The sequence below is a fragment of the Galeopterus variegatus genome, unplaced genomic scaffold (assembly GCF_000696425.1).
Source record: "Galeopterus variegatus unplaced genomic scaffold, G_variegatus-3.0.2 Scaffold247, whole genome shotgun sequence".
In the NCBI taxonomy this organism is placed as follows: Eukaryota; Metazoa; Chordata; class Mammalia; order Dermoptera; family Cynocephalidae; genus Galeopterus; species Galeopterus variegatus.
In genome coordinates, this window is record NW_007726358.1 from 445,312 (window position 1) to 464,739 (window position 19,428).

A 19,428-nucleotide genomic window follows, 5' to 3' on the forward strand; every position below is an offset into this window, starting at 1 on the left:
GGAGCGCCGCCGCACTTCCCAAGCGGCGCACTATAGCAGTGCACCACCGGGCCGGCCCGTGCCAAGAACTTTTCTACTCACCTCACATTACACTTCACAAAACCTTGTGGAGTTGGTGCTATTATTACTCCCATTGCACCCATGAGAAAACCAGGGCACAGATTGGTTCAGCCCAAAGCACGGCGCTAGAATGAAGCAGAGCGGAGCGTGTGCCTGCAGCGGCCTCCCCACCAGGCAGCAGCTCGGGCTCCAGCACGGCCTTCTCCTACTCTGCCCGCCGACCTCCCCCATCAAAAGGCCCCTTTTTTCCAGGTAGCTGATAATTGTCTGGTGCTAAGATGATATGGTTAGGCTGATTGATTCCGGCTGTGGTCCAAAAACTCAGGAGGCTGATTCCATGCATTCAGTTTTATTTGCATTTCAAGAAGCATAATAGGTGGTTTTACAGATTTTGTCATTGTTATCCTTTCCATTTTATATAATATTACACATATCTTTTTTGTGTTTAATACTGTATTTAAGAGGATAAAGGAAAAAAGGAGAGATTTAGAAAAGAAAATATTATATTGACCAACGGTCTATCAATAAGGACTGCAATACACTTAATTCAAACAATGAGTGCAGGGGGTGGATAGTAGTCCAATAAATCAAGTTGTAAACTTTCCCTCAAATTAACAGGTAAGCAACCTTCTGCTCCTGTAAGCTTTATAGACTCATGGTTCTCAAAGAGAAAGAAAGGATATCAGAACTACCTGGGAGGCATCTTGAAGCTGCTTTCTGGGAGGCTCCTGCCACACTCCCCTGGTGAACTCACATGTGCCCTCGGTAGGTGAAGGAGTGAGGCCCAAGTTGGAGCTCAGCACCTGTGTTCTTAGAATAAGCTCCTTCCATTGTTCTCCCCCACCCCAGCTCCACCTTGACAGCCAGTGCTTTCCTCCAGTACTTAGTAGAGCAGAAACATGTCTTCCCACTCTGCATCAGCAACTTTCTGCCACCACCAAGCTCACCTCTTCTTGTCCCTGTGCCAGAAGGCCCCGGGCCCCTGGCTGCTCAGAAGTTCCCACTTGGGCTTCCCCCCTTCCTTGGTCATGGGTTTGGTCTTTATGCTTATCAAAGCTGCTCTTGAATGCTCTCTGGAGGAATAAAGAACCTGACAGGGACCCATTCGCTTGCTCTGCAGCGTTAACGGTGGTGACAACGAATGCATGAGCCCTGCTGCATTTTAATAAAGGAAAATGACTTCGAGTAAAGAAACCTCAAAAAGGGAAAGGGACAAGGTGCAAGGCTGTGGGAAAGGTAATTGGGGGTGACTGGCTTCTAGAGCAACCTTCCAATCAAACTCAACCCGAGGACAGCTCCTCCTCCATTGCAGGGAGGGGCCTCCAGTGAGGGCAGAGCTCCCCTGCAGGGACACTTCAGTGGGCCATCAGGGTTTTCGCATCTCTAATTCGTCTCTAGACTCTGGGCTGTTGCTATTTTAGGCTTGCCATCTCTACCTGGTTTCAAGTTTCGCTTTGACTCGGGTGTTCATCCCACTCCAGATAACAAAGCTAAGACTCAAAATGAAATTGGCCTTGGTCGATGTAGCTCCATTGCCGTGGCCATGTGGTCTTCTTCTCCAACAGAAACTAAAAGTGTTCCCTGTTGGCTGTTTTGAGGGGTGAGGTCCCAAAATACTTAGGAAAGAAAAGTGCTCCAGATGACCCCTTAGTGGCCACCTCAATCCAACATTCTAAATGCATTTGTCTTGCCTAATACACTGATTTAGAAATTCCACTACAGGGAGGTCATTTGGGGGGCAGTGGTTGCTGGAAAGTTTTTTAAAGAAGCTTGTTTAGCTCCATCCTCATAAGCCAATTTTTTTCTATCTATCTGGAGAGAGAGAAAGACAGAGAAGCTTCTCTCATGCCAGACAGAGGTGCAGGGGTTTGGGGCATCTTCTAGTGAAAAGCCAAGTAAAGTAGCATCACTTGTTATTTTAATATAAAACATTTCCCTGCACTGTTTTTATAGAAGGAACAACCTTATCTCTTCAAAGAAGCCCCTATCTGAGATAATAAGGAGCTTATTGCTCATGAAATACCCTTGTGGGAGAAAGTAAGGTCTTTGAGGAGGAAAGGCAGAGACTAGAAAACTAACCAGCACGTGAGTGGGCTTTTCCCCTAGTCTCAGGGTCTGTGAGCTTCCACACATGAGCATCAAGAAGTTTAACACATCTCCTTGATGAAATTCTAATTCTCGTGTTAGGCATAATCTAATAAGAAAAATTTTAAATTAAGTGGAACAAAATATTTCATCTGTCAAAATCCAACACATTCTTCAAAGCCCAGTTCAAGTCTCACCTGCCTCGAGATTTTTTTTCCTTACTCCTAAAGATGACAGTCTCTTCTCTGAACCCTACCACACTGACAAGCTATCTATGGACTTATCTACAGATTACCTCGTCATCTTTAATTGTGACTTTTGTCCTGTATCCTTTCTCCCAGCCCTGTAGATATTCAGTAAGTACTATTGACAGTCGATGGATTCACTGGGGAAGAAAAATCTAGTCTTCGTCAATTTAGTTAATTATTCACTCAGTCCTTTTGCTTCACTGAATAAAGAACCAGGAAAAATTAGCTTTGGTTCACACAGAAAGATTAACTTCTTTCTTCCATGAATTAGACTCTGGAAGAGAACAGCAGCTATAATTCTACAGTGCCCCTTGGAGTACATAAAGCATTTTCACATGCACGAGCTCATTTATCCTGAAAAGATCCCTGAGAGGGTTAAATATGCCATTTGCTTTTCCAGACTCTTAAATTTAGTAATAATCATTTTCCCCCAAGTATCTACCTTTCCCATGTAGGTTAACTGAGGTTCAGAGAGGTTAAGCAGCTCATAACTGGCCGAGATGAGAAGGCAGCCGAGGAGCTCTGACCCCAATTCAGAGTTCTTGCTTTTGCAATGAGCCGTTTTCCTGTTTGGTATCTACCTTTCCCATGTAGGTTAACTGAGGTTCAGAGAGGTTAAGCAGCTCATAACTGGCAGAGATGAGAAGGCAGCCGAGGAGCTCTGACCCCAATTCAGAGTTCTTGCTTTTGCAATGAGCCGTTTTCCTGTTTAGAATGGATTAAAGACAAGTTACAGAATTCCTTCCCTGAAGATCTTAAGAGCCCTCAGTAACACTACAAACAGTCCTGTGCTTGATAAGATTTAGGTGCCAGTCTCTCAAAGACATGAAAATTGTTCTTGGTATAACTTTGAAAAATCTTTGAGCTTCAAATGTCTTTGGCCTGCCTGCAAAATAATTATGAGTCCTACCTAATATCCTAGAAGAGTTTAGAGAAGGCAGTTTTTATGCTATGAGTCATATTTTCGATTTCTATTAAAATTCTTGCGTGGACACATGTGCTTTCTCTCAGGCTTTGGGCCTCCAGGCCTGTGCTAATTTGCATGTCTGGTTTAGATAATGTCTGAGGTCCCTTCCAGTCTGAAAAGGAGCCTCTGATTCTATGATATAAGTGAGACCACATTCCACCTTCCAAGAATTGATGGCTCTTTTTCTCTTAACGACTGTGCTTCTGTCTGATGTGTGGCTGCAGGACTCAGGGGCTGAAGCGTTTCATGCTCACCTGCCAGGCCACAAAAGATGGAATGTTCTTCGGGATGAACTCACCCATCCACTTCTCCCGCACTGATTCCAGAGACTTGTCCTTTGTGGCAAACCACTTCAGACACAGGTCCAAAGGCAAATTATAGGAAGTTTGGGGATTTTAAGTTTATTGATTTGAATGGCAATCCTAAATCAATGTGAGTCTAGGACCACAGACTGGACAATCACCTTGATTCTAAGTTTACAAAAATTAGTTGACTCTTAAAGAGACGAGGTTTATTGCACCTTTCATTATGCAAACATTAAAGAGACGCTTTCAAGTTTTTTAGCTAATTTTGCTATCCTCCTACATAAAGCAATCCTCACTAAACAACTCCTAAAAAGGAACTGACTTTCCAGAAGGTCTTTGAGATCAATATAGGGTGATTCAGCCACTTTTCAAAAGAATTATGGAGCTATGTGGAGCTCTGTTTTCATAGTGTTAGATCAAGTCTTTGCTCAAATTAAGTATTTTAAGGGAGGTCCTGCCCCCAACACTGCCTGCTTCCCTCCCCTGGTTTTCTTTTCTCCATAGCATTCATCACCTTCTAGTACACAATGTAGTTTACTATTTGTTTTGAATGGACACTCCACAGAGGAAGGATGTTTGCCTGGCCATCACTGTATTCTTAGCACATACAAATGTCTGGCATCACAGTAGACATTCAATGAAACTTTATCGAATGGATGAATGTGTGTTGGGACATAAGGTATCGATTATATCCAATAAGCTGGTATGAACGAAGGGGCAAGAACCAGTTCTTAGGGGGAAACAATGATGATTAAGATTCAATCCCTCTCTTCCAAAAGATTGCCACCTAGCAAGGGAGATGCATGCACAAAAAACCCACTAGAAGACTGAGCAAGACAAGAACAATAGCAGGAGACAACTCACCAGGGAGCCTTGACCTGCAGAACAATGAAGGAAGTGGATGCAGAAGCTGAGCTGCTAAGCAGACACAAGACTGCATCCCCAGTGGCTGAGCAGAGGGAGGGCAGCCCCCTGGGAACATCTCAGCAGAGGAGGGTCAGCCAGGCGGAGGGGGTGGACCACTGACTCACACTCATTTATCCCCAAGCCCGGTTACCTAAGTAGCCTGTCATGTTTTCTTTTTCCTACCTGGAATCCTCTTAAACCTGAGGCAGATCTAACCAAAGAAGCATGCAATTTAGTTACATCTACATGGCCCAACGAGGAAGACAGTTTTGGCAAACACCCAGTTAATCTAGTCAGTGTGAATTGCTTTTCTACATAAGGCTGACTCCGCAATCCCACTCTGAGGCCTTATGAAAATACATAGGTCATTCAGACATCTGTGTCACTTAGACACAGAGCCTGTGGGAGGAGCAAAGTGACAGAAGGGCGGGGCTCAACAAGGAGCCTCCTGTGACCGTGGCACAGCTGCACTCAGCAAACGTGCCACTCAACTTCCCAAACTTTTCTTTCAAGCATTTTTTTCATAGGCCTTTTTTCCCTTCGCACATGTATGTCAGACAGTACCTCCATTATACTCCACACAGCGGGGCTGCTTCTGAGGCAGAGGGGCTGTTTGGATTCCAGGACAAGATCCTTGGGTGAAGGAAATCTGATCCAGGGTGGTTTTTTTTTTTCCTGTGAATTCCAAGTTTGGGGAAAGCCTTCCCTGGATATTTCTCTCTTCCTGAGGTATCAGTGGAGACAAGCTCCTCTGTTGTTCTTTGGGACATAAGATGCCACCAAAGCACAGGCAGAGTGGCCCCCATAGAATGGGTTGAAATGAGGTGAGGACTCAGCCTTGAGCTTCAAGGCCAGCTGGACAGGGACTTGGGCAGCTGACAGCCTGGTGCAAGAAGGATGCTGGATGCTACCCAGTCCTAATATGCCAACAGGCTGCCCATCACCACCATCCCTCTCTGTCTGGGGCAGCATTTCTCAAACCAGGGTCCAGGATTATCCATCTCTTCTTTTAAAAGAGGCCATGCTGTATTCACATTTGGGAATCTCTGATCCAGGGTCACAGGTATGGCACTGTCCCTCCTCCTTTATGACCCTCAGGCTTCTCTTCCTTTTCAAGACTTTCTTTTCTTGAAGAGCTTTTTAACCTCATTTCACCATGATAAACATCATAGAAGGCAAGCAAGATCGAATAGACCACAGGTATGCTGTGTGCATTTTTAAACGACCATTCATTGACTGCTTCCTTAATCCTCATAGCAACCCTATAAAGCATTTGTGATTATTGCTTTTTAGAGAAGCAGAACCTGAGGTTCAGAAAGGCAGAGAGACATAACCAAGATCACTCAGCAGAGTAAAGAGTTGGAACCCAGAGAGCTGGGTGGAAACCCAGGTCTAAGTGATTTTAAATGCCTTGTCAGAACTACAGGAATAACTCTGAGGCCCACCTGTGGAAAGGGTGCCTTTAGGATGGTATCCTGAGCCCTGGACAAGCTGTGCTTGCTTTGGGGCGAGCTGCCTTTGCACTGTTTTTGAAGTGGGATGCCAGGCCTGTGGGTCAGACCAGAGTGGCAGAGACAGTGGCAGACCAGCAGCCAGTCCCAGTTTGGGGGCTGTGAGTCCATGAAGCAGAGCAGGAGGCACAGCGTGAGGGAGAGCCCAGAGGAGGGCAGCCTGAGTCAGGCCAGTGGCCTGTAGAGCCTGCTCCTCTCAAAGACAGGAGCTCCAGAGGGTCACCTAGTCCAGCCCTCTACCAGTATGTGTCACACCTGTCTGATCGCCCAACAACAAAGACCGTTGCTGGCCTACATGGTGCTTCCCTGTCGGGTTCTGGGTGACATTTCTTCCTCCTAGCAGGCTTGGCTCTTCCACAGAAGTTGAGGGCTTTGGGTCAAAGGCCCCCTTTATGTGAATGTTTCTCTTTTGGCATCTTCACTCTTTGGAGAAAGTAGACCGTTGCTGGCCTACATGGTGCTTCCCTGTCGGGTTCTGGGTGACATTTCTTCCTCCTAGCGGGCTTGGCTCTTCCACAGAAGTTGAGGGCTTTGGGTCAAAGGCCCCCTTTATGTGAATGTTTCTCTTTTGGCATCTTCACTCTTTGGAGAAAGTATGTCTGGATCTGACACCCGAGGCCCCGCTCTGCTCTGGGCATGAGCGGCCTTGCGTGCTGCTTGGCTGAAGGTCTGCTCTCAGAAGCTGGGCTCTCCAAAGATACGCAGGGCTAGGTGCTGTCAGCCTCTCAGCAGCAGCCAGAAACCCAGTGAGAAGCATCTGGGAGAATTCATCTTTTCCCACGAGTCACTGAGTCGTCTGGGCTGAAGAGAGGCTTTTGTGTGTGGGCGTCATGGGACCCCTGGCCCGGTCGAGTCATGACAGTGGAGCACTGCCTGTGGGCTGCATGTTGGGGCCTTCCAACAGCTACCTGTAGGCGTCAGCACAGGAAGAAAGGTCTCTCCTGAGATGTCCGGCCATACTTCTAGGATCAGTTTAAAAGCTTCACACAAGAATGGAGTTAACACTGGTATGTCTAGGGGACGGTCAAGTCCAAGAAAGCTTTCCCCTTCCAACAAGGAGTTTTGGGAAAAAATTACCATGCTCATATTTCTGCACCCCAAGAGTCTCTCCTGGAATCTAAGAGGCCATTTAGTGTCAAGTTCAGCCACACCGAGCATCACATAATGGGGATACTGTGAAGGCCATGATATAAGTGAGGCTGAATTATCAACAATGGCTGGCGAGGCCCTGGTTCTCCAGAATGGGGCTTAGATCTCTGTGCTTTGGCAAAAGTTGATCTCAGGACTGCCTGGAACTACAAACTCCAGATGAAGCCCATTGATGATGCCTCTGAAAAGGAGTCACGATAAGATTTGTCATCTTGGTACTCCATAAAGCCAGGGGGTGTCAGCCTTTGTTAAAGTAAAAGGCAAGTTGGTGAGAATCAAGGTGTGATTTTCTGCTGATGAAGCCACCTGCCACCACAGATAAGTTCTGAGATCCTCAACTCATGTACTGGTCCCAGCAGCCACATTTTTGTGCACTGTGCCTTTGGCTGCTGCCTCAAGCTTGTCTTTTTAGAAGTCAGTATACAGAAAGCAGACTCCATGCTCCACGTCTGGGAGGGTCTCAGTGCACACTCAGGCTGCTTCTCGGAGCATGCACACCCTACTGGAGCACTCTTCCGGGCACTGACCAGCAGCCAGGACCCAGGAGCTCTGACACAGCTGGGTGTCGGGCTCAGGGAGGGGTGGTGTTTGTGTAGGAATGTGAGCCGCTGGGTTAGCTCCCTGGTCCAGACTTTTCCATTTTGGTTATAGACATATTTCTATTTGTGTGTCTGAGACTAGAGCTGACCACACTGCTAAGTTTTTACTTGCATGACTTTCAGTAGGAAAAAAATGAACCCTCATTTCAACAATGACCTTGTTAAACATATATAAAATAAGACGCAGGCCACTTCAATGAGTGGCATCCAGTCCTTGATGTTCCTATGGGGACAAGCTTTCAGCCTATGCCCTGTAAATAGGTGGGTTGTTGTCCATTATACTCAGAGAGGACACAGGGTTGATATAATCTACGCTCCTTGTCACCCCAGACTTAAGTTGCCTGGAGACTTAGTTTTGCGGGGAGAAGTCAGGGTAGGAACCCTGGATTCTCTTCGGCTAGTGATATAGTGAACAATTAGGGAATTGTGTATATTTAACAAGCAAGAGCAAATATCAGCCCAGTTTATTCATTTCCACAACAAATACTTGTCGTGTGCTTCCCCTGCACTGGGCTCTGCTCTAGGTGCCTGGATATATCGAGAACACAACAAAGGCCTCTACCCCTATGGACCTGACATTCAGGTGGGGGATGCAGGCAATGAACAGCAAACACGAATTATTGATTACATTAGGTGATAAGTGGAAAAATAAGAAGTAGAGCTGGGTGAGGAGGACAGAGGGGAGGAGGAAGGAAAGTTATGTGTATTTGGTAGGCTGACCAACATGGTTCTGGGTCTGAGTATTTTTTAGGTATATAATAATAATGCAAACCATAATATTGATTGCTAACATTTACCGAGGCCGGCTCTGTGCTCGGCACGGTGCTGGGTGTTTATTTGGATATCTCATTTAATCTGCAAGGCTGCCCTAGTTCTTCAAACCTCTAAGGCTGGACCTTACTACTTGGCCATGGGCCTTCTCCATCTTTATGCTTTGTCTTTAAAGCAGGAATTGCTCCAAAACACACCAGTTTTAATTTAAATCTTTCATTAGGTAGACTTCCCCTGGAACCCCAGTGCCTATGGACTCTAGTAAATGAGCCTGGTGTCCTTTGTGGATTTAGGTGGCAGCGGTAGGATTTTCCATGCCAGCAGATGGGAGTAAAAAAGCAAATGGAAGGGAGGCCTGTGGTCATTGTTACTCTGACTGTGCATGCTGCTCAGACCCTTGGCTGAGGACACCAGCTCATGGCACAGCTTGTGGCTGTTTATTGCTCTGTTAACTTCACAGTGAGAACATAGGTCAGGCTGATGGCTGGGTGGCCTCTCTGTTTCTGTCACTTCCTTTGCCAGCTATGGAGAACTGTAGGGTTGGTTGGGACCCTGTGGGAGTATTCTCCAAAGAGCTGTGCGTCCCTCCTCAGGCCCTGGCCGAAAGGATGGGGCTGCTAAGCCACTTCTCTCGCAAGGCACCAACGTCAAACCATGGTTGGTCACTTAGAGTTACAGAAAAATCCGGTGATCGCCTTCCACTGTTGGTGAGGGGGATCCAGCCACGCATTCTGTGACTTTCGCATGCCTGCTCTGTCCCTGGGGCTAGAACGAAAGAATAGGAAGAAAAGCTGATAAGAAGTTCATGGTAACTATAGCCATGGCCATAACTTGGGCTTTAAAAAATGGTTCTTCTAAATGGTTCTAACATAGCTTTCAGACAGGGTTGAAGACTTTAGTAGACTAATGATTGAGTAGAAAAATCGGTTAGGAAGATTTGAGACAGATTTTTATCAGTGCAGTAAGTCAAAAGTCAAGTCAGAACTTCAGATGACATACGCCGATCCTTTTTTTTTTTTTTCTTTTCTCTTGAATTTGTCACTGGCTATTCCACTTTCTGTTCTGTTCCTACTAGCATGGCCTCCTTCCCCCAGGCACTCCAATCCATTCTACACACGAGGACGAGCTCTTTCTTCACCATACCGTTTTCCTGGTCTTGCTGCATGCCCAGAACCTCCCTTGGTTTCCCCTGCCCATCACCAACGCCACGGAGCTTGCTGAGCTGCCACCAATATGGCCTTGCCCGTGCTGCAGTGCTCGCTCCTGGTGCTCCCCTGTCCCCTCCCTCCACGTTCCTCTCCTTCAGTCATGCACTTTCACCCGTGGCTGTCCCGGATGCCACCCTGACATTGCTCCACCGCCTCTGCCTTGTTCCTGCCTGCGTTGCTCACTCACTCCTCTCCAGAGAGGACCCACACAAGCCTCGCTGTCCCAATCGCACTCGCCTCTCCTCCCTTAACCTCCAGTAGCCCTTAATGTCTCCAGCACGCCTCTGGCACATGACCCGGTACTTCCTCACTATCTTAGCTGTCTTCTCGGACTTAAATGCAAGGTGGGGAACCTGCTTCATCTCACATCACGTCCACACTACGACCAAGCACACGATGCCTTGTAGAAGTTGGTCTCAAATAAGAGTAGCCTCTCCCCACCCAAAGAGAAGTCTTTGACAAACCTCCCTTTCCCATTTGCTTAGATCCACGTTGCACACACTCTGCAGACCTCTGCAAGACGTCTCCAAAAATGCCCATCAGAGCCTTCACCCTCATTCCAAGCTTGTAAACAAGTTGGCTTTTCATTTGTTTCGTTTGTTTTTAAGCAAGAAGAAGAATCTATTGACAGGAGAAATGTGAAAAAAAAAAGTCAAGTAAAAATAAAAACAGACGACTTGAACGAGCTGAGCTGCTTCTCCTCCCCATCCCCCCCCCCACTTTTTGTTTTCCTTTCATGCCATTTGCTAAAGACTGTAATTTAAAAACTGAACTGGCTTTTCCACAGCCATGAGGAATGTGCATCTGCACATGGATTTTTCCACAAGAAAATTGTCCTTGTCCTTTGGTTCTCCTTAGGCAGAAACAATGAGACCAGGCAATGGAGGAATCCACCCATCTGCCCGTTCTTCTCATTTGTCTGGGAGGCTCAGAAGGGGCTGAAGGGCATGGTTTGTGTCCCTCTGTCAGTCTGCCTTTTGATGATGTTTGCTTTTGGTTCTCCTTAGGCAGAAACAATGAGACCAGGCAATGGAGGAATCCACCCATCTGCCCGGTCTTCTCATTTGTCTGGGAGGCTCAGAAGGGGCTGAAGGGCATGGTTTGTGTCCCTCTGTCAGTCTGCCTTTTGATGATGTTTGCGCTCCGTTTGCTCAGAGGGCTTTTATGGTTTCTTTGTAGTTCATGGAAAGATTTTGAGAGTCATAATTCTGTATCCTTAAGCTCTCCTGCTCTTCCTGCTCCGTGTCTCCATGGGACTCACACCACGAGAAAGGAAATGTGGGAAGTTTCCAGCAGTTGGTTAAGCAGTTTCTGAGCACAGTCATGGAGGCACGTGGATCCTTTCAAGAAAGGGTTTGGGATTACAAAGTTCAGGCTCCATAGAGTCTTCTCTAAGACAGTCTAGAAGCACGCCCCTGGTCACTTCCAAGCAGGAAGCGTCTCTCCACCACTCATTTCTTGATCCAGCCTTTTTCTAGGCCTTTCCCCTTTCTCTGTGGCCCTCACGCCAGCCCACTCCACTGCCAGGAGAAGAGCAGGAGAGACCTAAGGGAGCCCAGAATACGCTCACACTCTGAGATGTCATCCCACAGCACCAGTAGATGTGTCAACCCCCAGGGGTGTCGCGGGCCAGGCTTTCTCGTGCGGTCTTTCATCCAGACCCCACTTCTTCAGAGCTGCTTGAGGGACTTTCCTACACAGATAGGACATTTTTTCTCTCTAACTTTGTGTTAGTTTATATTTGTAGAAAGCATAATGAGGTGCTACACATAAGTTATCTCATCTGATCATTACCACAATCCATGGTAATGATAAACAGGTAAACAAATCATGTAAATTTTCATTTCCTTGTCAAAGGAAATCAAGGCTCAGGAAAGTTATGATTCATCTGAGGTCTCACAACAAAGAGTGGCAGAGACAGACCTTGAACCAGTCCTCTGACTTCAAATTCTGGGTTCTTTCTATTACTCCAGCTCCCGGATAACTGAAATCTGCTTAAAAATCAGAGTGTTAGAGTTTCTTCCACCACTCCACACCCAACCCCAAAAGAAGAGTACACTTCTGGCACTTACTGATGCTTAAAGAGTTACTGCTGAATTAAATTTAATTCCTCCTGATCACGAGGAGATAATCTCCATGCAACCTTCTGAAAAGCAGCTAACGTACCTCTATTTGTTGTTTTTCATTAGACCCTTCTTATGACTCAGTCAGGAGAGGAGGATGGGGTACTAACATGAATTCCGGCCTCAACAAAAGTAAGTAAATGTCATACTCTTCTTTGGGAAGAAAACATTTTTCCGAGGACAGGGATGAAGAGCAGGGTCACAGGATAAAGGAAGATAGGAGCAAACATTTGTTTCGCTGCTTTTGAGTAGACATCACCATTAATTGCCAATTCAGGGCCTGTCAGTGATACCCACTCTTGAAAGATGTCACTTGAAAGATGACATGGGATTTTCATTTGGGTGTTTGAGTTTCATTTCATTGCACTTGATTTTAGAATTTTTGAAGTTTGAAGGTTTCTTGGGACAGGGTTCTGTATGAATGACAGGTCACTGGATTTGGATTCTGTTATTTAAGCCAGGATAATGACCTTCTATGACTCACTGCTCTTGTTGTTGAGCCTTAATCAAACCAATATTCCTATCCCCATTTTGTGAAAGACTGAGATGGAGGATAAACTGATGAGGGCTGATAGGGGTCTGAGACATCAATTTGTGTACCAAGTGGGGAGGTGATGATGTGTTGAAGTCTGCCCAATATCTCCCATTGAGGGAGCAAGGAACGAGGACAACTCATGAACTTCTCGACCAGAATGTGCCACACTTGCTGATTCTAGGAAGCAAAATATCCAGCACATGAATGGATAGTGAAGAATCCCTTCACTATCCATCCCTTCAAGAAAGAGGTTGGAATTATAAATGAATGCCCACGCAATAACCAAGATCCCTTTCAATTAGATATATTATTATTTGTTCACTCTGCACACAGCACTTGGGACTATAGGATTCACAAAGGTAAGTCAGATGTGGACTGGTCCCTTAAGCAGGGGAGAGAAATCATGCATACACATAACTCTTTCCATCTGGTTGGGGACTGGGAAGGCTTTGTGACCCTGCTACCCTTTGAGTTAGCTGTGGATGGAGAAGCAGGATTTGAACCTGTAAGACAGGAGGACAGGTGCTCCAGTAGATGTGGGGTGGGGGGAAGACATCCAGTGAGGCATGTCTGGCAGTGGGCAAGGACCCAGGCTTCCAGGGTGTAGGATGCATGATGGAAAAGAAGTCTAGAAAGGTGGAAATCGCGACTGATGATCTGAAGACGGACAACGAGGGCAATGAAGAGTCACTGAGGTTTTGAACAGTGGGGCGTATGATGGGACATGGGAAGAGAGAAAAGGGGCGAGAACGGAGTCAGACTAAGCCTCGGACCATGCAAGAGGCTGCGACAGGCCTGGGAAGGACATGTGCGAGCGACTCTGTGAAGGGAACTCACAGTGCGTGGCAAGGCGGGAAGCAGCTGGTCTTCACTCAGATGCCACGTTCTCATTACGGACCTCTCAAAATTTCCCATTTAAAAATAAAATCCACAGCCCCCATACCAGCAGACATGCTATGCTTTCAGTTTACTTTTTAAAATTGTTGTTTATCTTTTTCTCCCCCATTGAAATGTACCATCTACCAGGAACTGTTTGTTCATTGCTAAATCTCCAGCACAGAGGACAATGTCAGCACATAGTAGATTCTAGATAAATATTTACTAAATTAAGTGAATAAATGAGTTGTGGAGAATGAGTGAATGAATGGGTGAGAAAGCACATTGGTTCCCATTCCCTCGTGGAGAATGGCCGCACTTACTGTATTTCTCTTCCTCTTGCGCAGGTCCCCCCCTTGGAGGAGCGCAAACAATGACTAAGAACACGGAACAGCGGCCCCAACCAGGTATCTGTCCAGGATGTGCAGGCTCTTCTTTACTTCTCGTGCAGCTGTTGATTCCACACGGTCAACGGATGGAGAATTTAAGCGATATGTCAGCACAGTTTTCTTTCAAACAGAGTCGCATTTGACTCTCTATAATAGATCTGTGAATTAAGTGACAGGTACTGGAATCAGGTAGAGACTTGTTCACAATATCAGAGGTGAAAGGAACTTAATGATTAAACGTTCCAATGCCTCATTTTGTAAAATAAAGACTCTGAGACCCAGAGAGGTGAAGTGATTTGCCAAAAGCCACACAGCTGGTTAATGCAAAAACTAGAGCAATAACCCCAGACTCCTAATTTCCTGCCCAAGCCTTTTATGCTTCACCAAACACTGCTTTCAAAAATAATCTCATCCTCTGAGGGGGCCTACTTAACAATTAAGGCAGAGGAACTTTTAAAACCATGGATTTAAAGACTCTTAGTATTGGAACAAAACCTAGCGACATCGAGGTCTCTCACATCTCAGTCCTGTGCTTACCTCACCTCTACTTGAGTACTTGCAGCAGAGCAGGGAGTTTACTACCTCGCTGGGCTCAATTCCACTCTCTGAGCCAAAGTCTCCCTGCCTGTAACTTCCTCTCAAGCTTTCCAGGTTGCCCTCTGGAGAAGTCTTCCTCTCATTCCATGCAAATGTCCTTTATCTGAGGAAAGCTGTTGTGCCCAAGCCCCAGCTCCACTCTGTCTTCTTCATGTGACACAACTGAGATTAAGTTCTGAACAAGCCATTTGCTTTGGGATGGTCAAATATTATTCTTCATCCCCACCGAAGACAGAGCAAGAGGAAATTGACCTCCCTTTTACTGAGAAGGTTTAGAAAAAACCTGCTGACTGTGAAACACAAGTCAAGTGTACAGAGTTTTAAAGAACCTCCAACAATAACAAAATTAGGTTATCACCTGCCAAAAATATTTTAGTTTTCATGCTAAAAGTGTGGATTTATAAAAGGTACACTAAAGGGCCTTAAGTACTCTAAGTTAATTTATGGTTCTAAGTAGAAACCCAAAGCATATATTAAATTTTTTTAATTTTTAATTTTTTATATTGATGAATTATAATTGTAAAAATAGTAAAATTGTACAAAAGATTGGACAGTATGGCCAAGTTGAGATGCAGTTCTCTACCATGATTTCCTCAGCTAAAAAAGAGACAAACCTTACCTAAACCAATACTGCAAAGATTTTTTTTTTAATGGCTAAATAACTGCATAAGTTTTAAGTAAACAGATTTTAAGAATAGTCATTTTATAGCCATCATATAAATTCCAGTGAGGTTGACATTTCCAGCCTTAAAATCACAGAGCGTTGTACTAGAAGGGAGCCGAGGAGGTCAGTAGCCCAACCCACTCATTGTGCAGATAAGCAAACTGATACCCAGAGCTTGCCCGGTAAGTGATTTGTTTGTAACATAGCCAGGGTTAGAACCCAGGCTGCTTGGTTTCTAGCAATGTGTTGTTTATGCTCCATCATTAAAACCGAGATTTGAATGTTGTTAGAATTAGGTAGAGCTACTAAAGATCTATAAGCATGAGACTTTCTTTAAGCCATTGAAGAAGCTTCAGCTTATTTGCTGTATGATGGAATATTATCCAGTTCCTTTCCATACATTTTCATTATTTCGTCCTGGATAATGGCAGCATTATCTACAAATTCTAGACACAAAACATGAAAAAAAGCGAAGCCATTACTATTCCATGTCATTTCTGTAATTATTGAGACAAAGACCATAGCCGTGATGAAGATCTTTGAGGTCTGCAAATAAAAGCGGTAAAGTTTTCTGAAGTCAGGCTTTCCTAACATATTGAGGTAAAAGTACAAATCCCTGGGGCTTTGTGATTGTGGATGCTGCGGTCCTGCATTTAATAACAGTGAAGCATATTTCCCCTTTTGTTTTCTTAGATCCATACCAGATCCTGGGCCCAACCAGCAGTCGCCTGGCCAACCCTGGTGAGTTTACCTTGACCTGCAAGCCTTTTCCCAGAATGTTTTGTGGGTTTGTGAGGTCACAGAGACCTTTATCCTGAGTCTAGACACCTGACTGGGGAGTAATGTGTGCTTCTTTCCTTAAAATGTTCAATGTCTGTTTCTATAATGCTAAAATTAGAGGTCAAGCTTTGCCATTAGGTGCCAATGTCCATTAGCTGAGGGTGCTTCTGGAAAACAAACGTGTCAGCACTGCATATCTGCACCAAGGTTTAGATCAGTAATAAACGGCACTGTAGAAGTTTCAGTAGGGAAAGATGGGGGAGAAAAAAGAAACAAGCCCAGTGAGCTCTCAGTTGTTTTCCCCATGCAAGGCACAAGTGAATAAATATTCCAAAAGTGTTTATTCTTGATTTTAGAAGGTGTTGCAGAAGTATCTGGGCTTATAAAAGAGGTGTGTCCCTGAAAGTTGCAGACAAAGTAAATTTGACCATGTATTTTAAGGGTCTATTACTAAAAGTAACTCTCGGGTGAGTTCTTCTAAACCAAGACCACCAAGACTGTGAGTTGACAAGGCTCTTGCAGTGGTGAGGCTCATACGTCCTCCTGTCCCAGGGCCTGACCATTCCTCCCAGAGGAGAAATAAGCCACCCAGCATCTTCCGTTATTTTTCTCTCTGCCCAAGTTCTTCTCTGAGAGCTTCTTAGAGCTGAGAGCCAAGCGCTAGGACTCTGCTAAGGAACAGTCCAGGTCCAGTAAACCTAAAGCTCATGACACTCCTGTGACTCCGACAGCCTTTTCATGACCCTGACTGTTTCATGCTGACAGGGAATACCTTGGGGGAACCTCATCACTAAGAAGAGATTAGACAGTAGTCCAGGCCTTTATAGAAAAAGAGGTTTTAAAAAATCTTACCAGAAGGCATAGGGCAGCGGCTTGCCCAAGATGACAACAACTAGATCTGGGCAAAGTCAACAATTACCCAAGTTCCACTTACCAGGCCTTTGGGCAGATGATCTTAAGATCTAACCTTGCTTATGATGCCCATCTCAGTGGCAAACAGAAAAGCAAATCAACAATGCTCCTGAATGTGAAAGGAAACAGGGTCTAACAAAGAATGAGAGGATCCCTGCCTTTAGGGAATTGGGTCGTGACTTCTCCAGGCTGAGATACTCTGTTTTCTCCTGTGTGCCTCACTGCCTGCAGGAAGCGGGCAGATCCAGCTGTGGCAATTCCTCCTCGAGCTGCTCTCTGATAGTGCCAACGCCAGCTGTATCACCTGGGAGGGGACCAACGGGGAGTTCAAAATGACGGACCCCGATGAGGTGGCCAGGCGCTGGGGGGAGCGGAAAAGCAAGCCTAACATGAATTATGACAAGCTGAGCAGGGCCCTCCGATATTACTATGACAAAAACATTATGACCAAAGTGCACGGCAAAAGGTATGCCTACAAATTTGACTTCCATGGCATTGCCCAGGCTCTGCAGCCACACCCGACCGAGTCGTCCATGTACAAGTACCCTTCTGACATCTCCTATGTGCCATCCTACCACGCCCACCAACAGAAGGTGAACTTTGTCCCTCCCCACCCGTCCTCCATGCCTGTCACCTCCTCTAGCTTCTTTGGAGCGGCGTCACAATACTGGACCTCCCCCACTGGCGGAATCTACCCCAACCCCAACGTCCCCCGCCATCCTAACAGCCACGTGCCTTCACACTTAGGCAGCTACTACTAGAAGCTCGCTCACAGTGGCCTCCTAACTGAAGTCGCATCCCTCACGCCTCCTGGATTCCTTGGACTCTAAAGGAAATATGTGGCCTTGAAGAGAAGACAAAACTGGATGTTCTTTCTCATTGGATAGAACCTTTGTATTTGTTCTTTAAAAACAATTTTTTTAAAAAAAAATTGCTAACTTTTGCTTCCTCTACATGAACAGGTGGATAATTCCATGGGCCAGTATGCCAGTTTGGATTCTCAATCTCCTATCATCCTATGGGCTGAATATTTACATTACTGGAATGTTTATATAATGGTTCTGGGAAAGAAGCTGTAAAGTTTCTTTGTTTTCTATGACCAAAGCAGTTTCTTATCAACACACGGGTCTCACCATTATAGGGGTTCAGTACAATAAAGAATCACGGACATAACCAGTCACGTTCTGGTTTGAGACTTAGTAAAAATAGAGACAGGAAGCTTATAATCTTATTTTAGGAGGACCTGATTCAGTGGATGGCAACTGGAACATTGGTTGTAAGGCCAGTGAGTTTTCACCCAACTGGAATTTGAAAGAAAGCACATGTATGTGTGTATTTAAGGACCCATGGGCATTGCAAAATCCCCTCTGTGGGCAATATGCACTCAGCTGACCATTCCTTCTAGAAATAGTCAAGATATGAGCTAAAAAAAACTTTAATGCAAATGCAGACATTCCTGAAAAGGAGAGAATTAAATAATTTTTTTTCAAGTGATGACAGTAGGTCCCAGAACTTTGAAAAGTCGTAGGGATTTCTAAACTCAAACAGATTCGCAAGCGCTGTGCGTTTGTCAGACCATCAGATCAGGGTCAACCAATCAGAAGGCAACTTACTGTATAAATTATGCAGAGTTATTTTCCTATATCTCACAGTATTAAAAATAAATAATTAAAAAATTAAAAAGAATAGATAAACGAGTTGACCTCGGTCACAAATGCAATTTTACTATCAAATCAGTGTTGGTTATTTTTTTAAATGTAATTTGTACATCTTTTGTCAATCTGTACATTTGGGCTGTTTGTACGTTTTTATAGCTGGTTTTTAAAAAGCATAATGTGACTATTGCTGAAAAGAAAACAGGGCGTTTAAGTCACCGACTTATTAGAAAGAGAAGCACTGGGACAGTTATTTAACAGCCATGCTCCAGCAGGCGAGGGCAATTCATTTAAATCTTTAATGCTTTGGAAATGTTTGTAAATAACAGTACTTTAATAATTACAACTCTGATATGAACAACCAAACTTTCCCTTGTGGAGACGAGGGATTTCCCTGCTCGATATATGCAATATATTTTTTAGGCAGTAAAATATATATAATTTTGCAGGTAATCTTTGACCTTTTTAAACTATATTAAGTGTTAGGCTGACAACTGTCAATGAAGACTATGTTGTAAAATAATTTGACTAAATAAATTGTGCCTTCTTCTCTCAGAACTGAAGACACTGTTTTCTTATTTACCCCTCAACGAGGTCAAAGGGTTTTCCCAGGGGAAATTTTCTATTCGCCTCTTACTCCATCGAGAATTCTTCAAATGTGCATAGCTCAGGACAGCAGAAGGTACAAAATCAAAGTGGTTTTTCATTGCTGTTGATGATGATTGCAGCCATTTATTTCATGTCATTTAAATCTTCCTCCAGCCTAAAACGGTTTTATAAGATGACAGCCAAGGCCACGGATAATCTGTGTCCAAGGACTGGAACAATACAAGCAGGTCCGTCCTTGTCCATTAGACTTCACTCTGTTGTGTCCTTCAAGCATGTCAAACCCAGGTGGACGACCTCCTGATGCTCCAACAGAGAATAAGAGCCCAGTTGCCCTCTGGTCCCATGTCAGGATTTTATGGCCCATGCAGTTTTTTAAGGTCTATTTTTCTTCTCAAGGAAGAAACTTGCTTCAAATTGCTTCACTGTTAGGTACCATGTTTTCATTTCCTCTATTTGGAAAGTTATTGATGTTTCAAGGA

General features: G+C 44.9%; 1 protein-coding gene across 1 annotated transcript in view; it reads left to right on the forward strand.

Moving 5' to 3' along the window:
- Positions 1-18,898, forward strand: part of FLI1 (Fli-1 proto-oncogene, ETS transcription factor) — a 135,323-nt gene extending 116,425 nt beyond the window's left edge. Inside the window, exons 6-9 of the mRNA XM_008566495.1 lie at positions 11,999-12,064; positions 13,691-13,750; positions 15,687-15,734; positions 16,917-18,898. Of these exons, the coding sequence (XP_008564717.1) occupies positions 11,999-12,064; positions 13,691-13,750; positions 15,687-15,734; positions 16,917-17,446 (704 nt within the window). The 3' untranslated portion in view covers positions 17,447-18,898. The remainder of the gene's footprint in view (positions 1-11,998; positions 12,065-13,690; positions 13,751-15,686; positions 15,735-16,916) is intronic.
- Positions 18,899-19,428: the final 530 nt, after the last annotated feature.